The 10,201-nt window shown below is 41.0% G+C and overlaps 1 protein-coding gene across 1 annotated transcript in view; it reads left to right on the forward strand.

The window, feature by feature from the left end:
• ANO6 (anoctamin 6) overlaps positions 1-4,577 on the forward strand; it is a gene marked incomplete at its 5' end in the record, with an annotated part of 75,763 nt that extends 71,186 nt beyond the window's left edge. Inside the window, one exon of the mRNA XM_082048292.1 lies at positions 430-4,577. Coding sequence (XP_081904418.1) covers positions 430-636 — 207 coding nt within the window. The 3' untranslated portion in view covers positions 637-4,577. The remainder of the gene's footprint in view (positions 1-429) is intronic.
• Between the last annotated feature and the right edge of the window lie 5,624 nt (positions 4,578-10,201).

The raw sequence follows: 10,201 nt of genomic DNA on the forward strand, positions 1-10,201 counted from the left end.
GGGACTCCTGAAGTCATCAGAAACATGCAACTGGTTAGATCAGAGCTCCTGTAGTAAAGTCCATTGCTCCGAAGTTATTTGGACAAACCCAAAACAATTTTTTAAAAACTGTAAACAATATTTCCATGCAGGGAAGGAGGACTGGGTATCAAGATTGCCGCAAAGCAGGCAGAGAAGATCTTGTTAAAAACAGGATTAGAAAATCAGAAATTTTTGTTTATCGGACAATTATTCTATTCATTACTTGTCTGCTTTTCAAAATATGGTCCCACTGTGATAGACACTGATACCGAACCAGCTCAGAGTCTTACAAGATAATGTGACATTTCAATAGTAGTAGTAGTAGTAGTAGTAGTAGTAGTAATAATAATAATAATAATAATATCATCAACAACTGGACTAACATTTTTTCATTTTCACCTTCCCCAGCATGTCATATACTTTGTGAAGTTTATTATTTCATACATAATTCCGGATGTATCAGAGAAGACCAAGAGCAAGGTCAAACGAGAGAAGTACCTAACACAGAAACTCTTGCATGAGAACGATCTCAAAGTTGTAAAGAAAAACATGGGGAAAATAGCCAACAAGATTATCAAAGGAGTAGAGAGCACTTTCCGACTGAAAGATGAATAAGTATTTTTTTCTATGGAATAACAGTATTTAGCCAACTAATACCTGTCCAGATATCACCAATGGTTAACCAAACACTTTGGATTAATTCCCTTTACCAAAGACTGTTTCTTGCAACTCTTAACTGTTCATTTACCTGTTTCCCTTGGACAAATGCAACCGCTGTGACTCAGAGAAGAGTTACCAATTTTTTAAACAGTTTTAGTAGGACATATTTTTTAACATGTAAAGATGAAAATTATTTATCATTTTAAGACAATGCACATTAATTCTCAAATACGTAGAGTGCTTTCCACTTTATTTAGGCATCAGCTATTAAGTCTCTCATTTTACTTGACTAAAGTCTGAAGAACAAGAATGATTTGTTGTAAGAATACCATCATGTCCTTTGAAGGATTTTTGATTACTTGCTAACACAAACCCGAACTATAAAACAACGAAGAAAAGCCAAAACATGAAGGAAAGAGCTGGAAAATACAACTCAAAATCATGTTGTTTAGTCATTGGAATCGACATACCAAGCGCTGTTGTGTGCTACACTGAATTAGCTATGCATACTGAGACTTAAATGGATAACAAGATATTTCAATTAATCATGCAGCAGGACTGTAAGCCCATCCTGTTCATCAATCTCTGTGTAAACAGGAGAATTGCCTTTGAAATCAATGCCTACAAACTGACTTTATAGCACTCCAAGTGAGCAGAAAACTCAGGTATTTTATTTTTCCCCAGTCAATGTACTTTCATTAGTTCACGTGCCCATTCTGCTCTGAATGACCGTAGCATTGAAGGTCTCCTACCTGTAACAGTAATGAGTGTTAGGAGTCTTTCCACGTACTAAATCAATATTTGTGGAGGGCTGTCTTCTGCATTTTTCTCACACCAAAGGCACTGAGCTCTTCCCAACAGATTTTGACACAGGAAGAATGTGCAGCTGGACCTGTTGTGATGCAACATTGCGTGATAACATGAACTCTGGCAAGACCATGAATCTATTGAAACTGGAAGTTGGAATAAACCATTTAATATGCCGTAACCATGCTATGAAGCTTAATATAACTAGGAACAATGTTAGAAGTGAGGATGCATGTGCTAGAGCCATCAGTCATCTTCAAATTAGGCTACAGATCTGCTTGGCTATTTTGACTCCAGTGCAAACTGGGATTTAGGGAATTACAGATTAAGCATATACGTGGAGCTCCGCTTTGTATCTGCAGCAGTGATACTTCAAATTATTAACTTGCTTTCTTTTAACAGTTTTAATGGACTGATTTCTACAAATTCTGAAAACCAAAATATTGTTAAAAAAGCAAAAGTATGCCTGTGATCTGTAAACCAGGTGATGACTGTAGCATTTTTGATTTTGTACTCTTCTTAAATGTAATAGAATTTTTCAGCAGATTATTCATATAGCTTTTTATATGTTAAGTTCATTTGCAGAAACTAAGTAGCATTTATAAGATGTATTTTATCCCATTAATAATCAGAAGGAATCAAACATCTGAATTTTGTAGCAAAACTTATGAATCCTGACTGCCATGTACCTCAAGCCTATTCTTTGAAACAGCAACATTTAAACCAGCACATGAGGGGAGTCCTTTCAGCAGTCCTGATACACAAGCTTTCACTCAGCAAGACTTTGCACGATCGCATGGAAGAATGTGAGAGGAAAGCTTGGTTCAAAAAACAAGGAAAGTTGAAAGAAAGAAACTCACACTTCCAGAGAACCACTTGCATTTCTGACACTGAAGGACTGAAGCTTACTTATTATGATGCCTAGAAAACTTTGTGTAGACACCACCTTAAGACAGGAAAACAAGATAGCACATAAAAATTAATGACAGCCAACCAGAGTAGCAATGGAAGCGGTGTTTCTTTGCACAGGGAATTCTATTATTTGCCTTTTTTTTTTGGTTTTGCTGGAACCATGACAAGACTTTCATTTACCAGGAAGCAAATATAAACTGGGCAGATGGACCAAGAGAAGTTTCCAAAGAAGACAGAATTTCTTACAAAAATATATCCCCCCGATACTGTCTTGACCTTTTGCCCTGATTACAGAATGGGTGAGGTTGGAAGGCACCTCCGAAGATCATCTGGTCCAACCCCCTGCTCACATAGGGCTACCTAGAGCCAGTTGCCCAGGACCATGACCAGATGGCTTTTGAGTATCTTTAAGGATGGAGACTTGACAACCTCCCTGGGCAACCTGTGCCAGTGTTGGTCACGTCTCAGAGTGAAAATGTGCTCCTTGATGTTTAGAGGGAACCTACTGTGTTTCAGTTTGTGCCCGCTGTCCTGTCACCACATAGTATTCCAAAATTCTGTTTAAAACGATTTTTTATCCCAAAAACTGCTTCATGGAACAATTTTCATTTAGTACTTGGGACTTCCTTCTGTGAAATGAGTTTGGCCAAAAAGGCCAATTGGCTCCTTTCAGATTTGGAGCTTTTGATTTTACCTTTGAACTGTCTGGGCCCCATCTGCAGTTACGTCCAGCTGAGACATGCCATTTTCATTCCCTATCAGTGTCCAGAGAACCAGTGTGCCTTATATACCCTTTCAGGGGTGGTGTTGGAGGGCTGAGGCAGCAAGCAAGCATCCTGTGACCAGGGGGAAAAATGCAGCACGAAATTGACCACTTCAGGTAATTATTTGGTCTTAAGGAAGCATTTATTGCCCTCTTTGTGAGGTAAAGAGATTAGGAAACAAAGGAATTGAGTGCCTTGCCCGGGGTCACTCTGAGCAGTGGCTTAAGGCAAATTTTCAGAAGTGCCTGGTCTTCTGCTCCTTGTTTGGTTCCTGTGGCCTCTCTCACCCCTTTTTACATCAGTCGACAGCATTTTCTAAAGGAGGAGTTGGCCCCCAATGCCATCGAGATTTTATATTCCTGCCTTTAAAATAATGATTTTAAAAAATGATACATCAGAAAAGCACGTATATCTATGACTTGGGATCCTCCCGTAATAAAATCTTAATCAGCTTTGGGTGTGTTTCTACATTATCATTTTTGTTCAGATCAAGAATGTGCTTTTGAAATTAGTCTCCCACTTGTTCCCACTTTCTGGACAGTGCTTCCTTTCACAGACTGGTCTTAGGGCACATGGGCTACATTCCTCTGGGTTTAAGCTGAACCAGAAGGCAGGTTTTAGACATGCACTTAATGGTCTTTGACAGGCACTTAGTACAGAGAACTAAGACCAGAGTTAGGCTGAAGAGAGCCGTGAGTACTGCTTGAGCATCACCCAGTCAACATCAACTTTTTGCTCTAGTGATTTGCTTCTGAAGTGCCACACTCCTTGCTAATGTAGCTGTAACATTTAATTTCAGAAGACATTACAACAAGAATTCAGTTTAGTTTGCTGTATGAACAGTGTTATTCACAGCACAGTTCTGATGAGAGAGAAAGAAGCAGAAAAACAACAGAGTGCCTAATAATTGCATTTTAATAGTTCGATTTCAGCTGTGCAATTTCTGTAGCCTCTACCTCCAACTGCTGAAATGTGCTTGGCTTGTACACAGGGAGCTCTGCGGAGGCATCAGAACAAAATGCTGAGGGGGCAGTTGCCAACATATGAGTATTTGTAACTTTTTCTTTTCGGGACAAGTCACTTTAATAATAGTTAAAGATCTGCTGGAAGGGAAAATTAACATTTGTTTTAAACTATGAATCAATTTTGCCCTTTTTTACACATGATATGTAGGCCAGACTCTTACTTTGTACAGATCTGTTGAAGTCAGGGTGAATTTGGACCAGTGACCATTTCATTGCCTTAACAAGCTCCATAAATTACAGACCGTCACCACTGTTTTAGACTCTGTATGTTGTTAACATTCAGAATGTAAGAATGTATTTTTTGTATTTTTTCTAAGAATGTTTGCTATTAGTTTCTGAATATTAAGATTTCTTTATATTTATTGTCGTTAAATAAAGTCTATTTTAAAATAACAATACATCTGCTGTTGATTATCGTTGTTTGTTTTTCCATGACCGATACTGCTGCTGCCAAATGCCACATCTAAATTCTTAGAATGTCATCCCTGTCTAATTTCCATTTTCCTCCTCTTCTCCAATCTTTTTCCATTAAACTGTTACTAGTACTGAAATTTATCTCCTGTTTTTGCTGCATCCTCTAGATGGGAGTCATTCCTTTCAACACCAAGTTGATGACAAGGACCATTATGTTCTCATACAAATAAACAGTTTAGGTCTTTATACCCTTTCACTCTTGTAATGATAAACCCTGTGTTATGTTTCAAAGAGTCATCATTTATTTCTCCATCTGGATCAAGTCTGTGATGCTCTCACCTCCAGGAGGTCCACCCTCTCTGTCTCTCCAGGTCATCCAGCCATTAGTTTTCTGCTTCTGCTCTGACTCTTCCTCTCTACTTCAAATAAATCCTTTCCTAAGACTTAGAGAACAGGAAGATTAGAGAGTAATTTTAAATGAAGACCTTTTTTGCATTGAAGTGTGTTGTTGGGTTTTTTTTACCCTTAAGGATTCCCAGGATCTGCTTTAAGTGTAGCTTCGTGATAGTTACGGAAGGAGGTACCACCACTTCCAGCCTGTTCTCTACTGACTAAGGGCTGTATGTGGTGCAGATGCCAGCACCACAGCTGCATTAGTTGGGCTTTGTCAGAGTGTCGAACTAAAGGAAACTGATGCCAAAGCATAAGGGTTATTTTCCTACAAGCAGAAGGATGTAGTATCATCATAGGCCAAATCTATATGAGGAAAGTGTGGTTTTACATTGACTAATACATTTAAAACCTTTCAAAGAACAGGCTTTAGTATTTTTCTGGTTAATACACAAATAGCCAAAGTAGCATATTACTTCTGGTGTTGCCTGCTTAGTTTTAATTCATTCTGTCACAGAGCAGGTGAATTGCATTGGTTTGGGACACCCAGTGTGTGCCAGATGAACACAAACTGTGCTCTGCCCCACCTGGTACCTCCCACCTGTACATCACCAGCAAGTTCAGCAAAGGTATCAGCAATTCACACCAAGTCTAGATTTTTCTCTAGGATGCCCATCTGTCATTTCCCATCCACTAAATAAGGCTGCATTTCCTAGACAGGGGAGCAGCACTGGTGGCTGCAGGCTTTATTTTTATTTGCATTTATACGGACCTCAACCATGGATTGGTAACACGTACACAAAACACCGAAGATACGTATGTAGTTAGTCATAAATAACCTTTAAATGGCTTGGGGCAATATTTTCCTCATAAGTAGCCTGGTAATAGTAACAAATCCTTTCCAGAAAAGTTGAAGAAAGCATTTTCTTATTAGCAAGCTGGAAGTGCATCAAAACAAGAGCCTTTTAAAGTTTTCTATGATTTTTATTGCCTTCTCTGATACCACTATCCTATAAAAGCAATGCTAATCACTGGGATTAAATTTACAGTTTATCAGTCAGCAAAGATGCAAAGAAATTAAATCACTTCTTTTGCTTTTAGAATGGATTCATCAATTCTCTGGTCACTCCAGGCAGTCCTAGCACAGGGTATGGAAGTGCACATGTGAACATGTATAGTCTTTCAAACACACATGCACACACTGGTGGGTGTTCTGCTGACTATAAGAAACCCAACTCCCAGCCTGCCTCGCACTGCAAGGTGCTCTTTTCTAGTAAAGAAAAAAAAAGTCTTCCATCCAATTGTATCAAGATATATTATTCTCTGTAAATATATAGGCTACAGTGATGTCCTAAATGCCGAAGAAAAAGAGAAAGAAGAAAATAATTTGACACGGACCACGGACAAAATCCCACTGTGCAGCAAGCACAGGGCAGGACACCAAAAAACCACCTCTAGCACTGGAAGAGGGAGTTAATAGGGGAATTCTTACATTGTGCGACATGAGCAAAATTACAGCCAACTCTGATATCGGAGTTTTGATTTGGTTTGGGTTTTTTTAGATATTCACGTAGTATCCATGTAAGCCTCTCACATCATTTCTCTGCTTTTTGGGTGTTTGGATGTTGCACAAGTGGCTAAGTAAGCTGTGCAGGGAGACACAGCCACCTGCAGCTATCACCTTACCTCGCCATTCTCTGGGATCCTGTTTGGCTCCCAGCAACCGCTCTCTTGTTACACCCGTATTGTGCTCATTCATGCAGTCATTTTCTAAACCAGTCTGACTGCTCAGAGCAAGCAGAGTTACATGTAAGCCTCCATGGCAAGGGCACAGCAGGATCTTCACTTCCTGGAGCCCACAAGTCGGTGGAAACAGTGACTATAGCCTGAGCCTGGCATTCAGCACCAAATATCCATCCCCTCCACCAAGGGTTAATGGCACTTGAGGTTTGTCACGTCCTTTGGTTTGACAGAGCTGAGAGCAGCCTGGCTACTAAGAGGTGAGCCAGGGGTTAAGGTTACTTGTCCCATGAAAATATTTTGGTGGCTGTGCCAGCATATGCAGGCAAGGGCTCTGCCTGCTCCCAGCCACCCTGGGCTGCTTCCTGCTGACCCCTGTGTTTGTGCAGCTGTGTGCCAGGCGGGGGACTGCAGTGGCACAGGTGACTCTGCTGGCATGTGTGGCTGTGGTGACATGGCCAGCCTGGCAGAGAGTCGCACAGGGTGGCAAGGGGGGGACGAGGCAGTGGGAGAGGCAATGCAGCAGCTGGGTAGCCCCCACCAGGGACCAGTTCAGCCTGGGCTCACCTCTGCAGCACAATAAATGTATCAAAATGCAACCAAATGTGCTCCTCATCCCATGGTTAATTTAATACATCTTTAAAAAAGGGATTTCCCTGCCTGCCTGAGCTGCCTATCCAGCTGACCGGGCCAGGCTGTGCCTTTAGGAGGCCCCTGCACAGCTGCAAACAGGCAGGGCTGGTCTTGGGACCTAGTCTGGGTCCTCTGAATGTCCCTATTCAGGAGTAGCTTTTGTGGTCCCTATTCAGGAGTAGCTTTTGTGCCTTGAGCTCAGGCTTCACCTGGAGGCAAGTGAATTTTTCAAGTTCAGACATGCCCTCAGGATGTTCATGGTTATAACTACATAGAAGATTATACAGATGCATAAAAATTGGCAGAATTAGATCCTCAACCACTGACTTGAATGAGGTTTTGCAAAGAATACAGCATTGTTATTTCTGAGATTGCCAAAATGTCACCTGGTCTCTGAACACCCCAGGATGACCAGGGAGTTTCATGAGGGCATCCTGCAGAAGGCTGCTGTGCCACTGGGACAGAGGCCACACCAGACAGGCTTGTTTGCAGGAGGATTTGGGCAGAGGCAGAGGTCGGGGGTGAGGGCAATAGCAGCTCCATCCCCAGCTGTGCAGCCCCTGGGTTACAATGATGACAGCTGTGTCAAAGCAAGACACGAGAAACTCTTGACATATCTTCTGTTTATTAGTGACTACTTAGTTAGATCTGGGAAAGGCAGAACATGATCTGCTTCTTGTGGGGTACCGTACTTTGAGATTAATGATAGGTTATAGACCTGTTACAGCTCACAACAGTTTTTTTTTAAACAGATACTAAATTATCTTTTTTTTTTTAATCTTCAAAAGATATATACAATATGCATATTGCATATTATAGCACTGTTTTCACACATGACTACGAATAAAAGAAAAAGACTGCATTTGTTCTCAACGTAACTTACAGCTTTAACTGGGAGGCATAAATACCAAAAATAAGCTGAACTGATTTTCTTTCCTTGTCAGCCTGCTCCCTTATTTTTTCCCCAGTGATCTATAAGCGGAAAAAAATGTTACCATCCCCCAAGAGGAGCCATTAACAAATCCTGTCTTATCTTGCAGCTAAAGTAATGACATCTTATTGACAGCGCAGCAGAACAAACAATGTCTTATTGAAAGCTCCAGTGCTGGAGGATTTGGGCTGTCCTCGGGACTTGAGACCAAGTAATGAAAACAGGTTTTGCTACTAAATCAAAGACGATGACTGCTCTAGTTCTCCAGTGGCCTTTAGTAGTCCCAGGCACACAGAAGGTGCGCAGAGCTCACCAATGTATCACCTGCACTACAAACTCAAACAGGTACAAGGACCTTACCACAAGAAGGATGCCCAAAGTAGCAAGCAGTTAAGGTATGATCTGCAGTACATATGGGAACAGTGCTGGAACTTTTTCTCACCACTGTGCTTGACATACGGATGGGCCTGGAAATACAGGTCCATCTGTTTCTTACAACCCTTTTTAGCCTTATCTGAGGCTAAGGCAAGTTATTTCCTAATTTGTGTACCTCATCAAATTAATTGGACCAGCTGCAGACATTTTTGACAACTGAACATGAGTTGGTGATTTGGGTTTTGTTTCTCATGACTGTGTATGATCTTATTAAAATTATTAATGTACCTTTGTTCTTTAGATAGATTGTCCTTCTTGCAGGCTCCTTTCAGCATCCTGCAGGTAAGAAGATATTTTTGCAAACTGGGTATCAGAGGTAGGTCCATTGTATACATACGGCTTTGTACAGCTGAAAAATTAGTCAGACAGAAAATGTTTACTGTGCTTCCCAAATTCATAAAAGCAAAGGGGAACAGAAATGCAGAAAACAGGTATATTGTAGAACTACAGTCCACAGTTTCAACTAATCTAAGCCAGCTTTGTCATAGTTCAGCCACCTCCTGTGTCCCCAAGCAAGCTTTCCTGCACATTTCTCCACTATTATTTGTGTTCATTTGACATATTGGAGAACCTGCTCAGGATGCAAAACTGGGAGAGACCTAACTAAAGCCATACTAATACTGAATACTATTCTGCCAGTCTAGCACAATGAACCGGCTCATTGTGGGGCCAGATGGACACAATTGCTGGTGCATGGAAAGAGCAGGGCATCATGGAGGGCACAGCAGGGTCAGACAGCAGCACCCACTTGGATTGCATTCACCTTCATGGACCTACATCCCGCATGGGGAGGTGGAACAGGCAGCTGACTGACACCAAGTGTCCTTGCTCCCCCTCTCCTTCAACTTTCACAGTGCGTTTCTGCACAGCATTTCTCAGGCCCTTCATGAAGACAGTTCAACTCACCAACCCAACAGAAAATTGCCTCCTTTTTCACCTATTCAGTTTTATTCTGGCTCAGTGAGTCAAAATGCCTTGTTACAGATCCAGTCAGGACCAGAACCAATGCAAGGGGAGAGGAAGGACACAACCAGAAGCTGGGGGATTGGACCTGTCCTTTCAGGAGTGATGATTTTTTAATATTAGTTCAGTTGAGCCATCTTCAGCCTTGCTCAGGATGAACTGCAGCTCGCACAGATCCATTACTTCACTGAAAAGTATCTTGGTTTGCAAATGCTTTTTTTCTCTTTGTTTTTATTTGTGTGTTTACAAAGCTAATGCATCACATTTATACAGCACACATATAATAGACTAAGACACAATGTGAATATGCATTAAGAAAGTGCACAATTTATCAGCATTACATTTAAAATATCTTAGATTGAATACAACCTTTATTGCTAAGGAAACAAATATTAAACCTTGTCTTTGCTAGAGCAGGAGTGAGCAATATGTTATATCTTAACTTGTGAGTACAAATCTTCAAAATGCAGAGCTGGAAAGTGGAGGGAAAGTGGAAGGGGGACAAA

The sequence above is a fragment of the Streptopelia decaocto genome, assembly GCF_964273445.1.
Source record: "Streptopelia decaocto genome assembly, chromosome: 1".
Lineage (NCBI taxonomy): Eukaryota > Metazoa > Chordata > Aves > Columbiformes > Columbidae > Streptopelia > Streptopelia decaocto.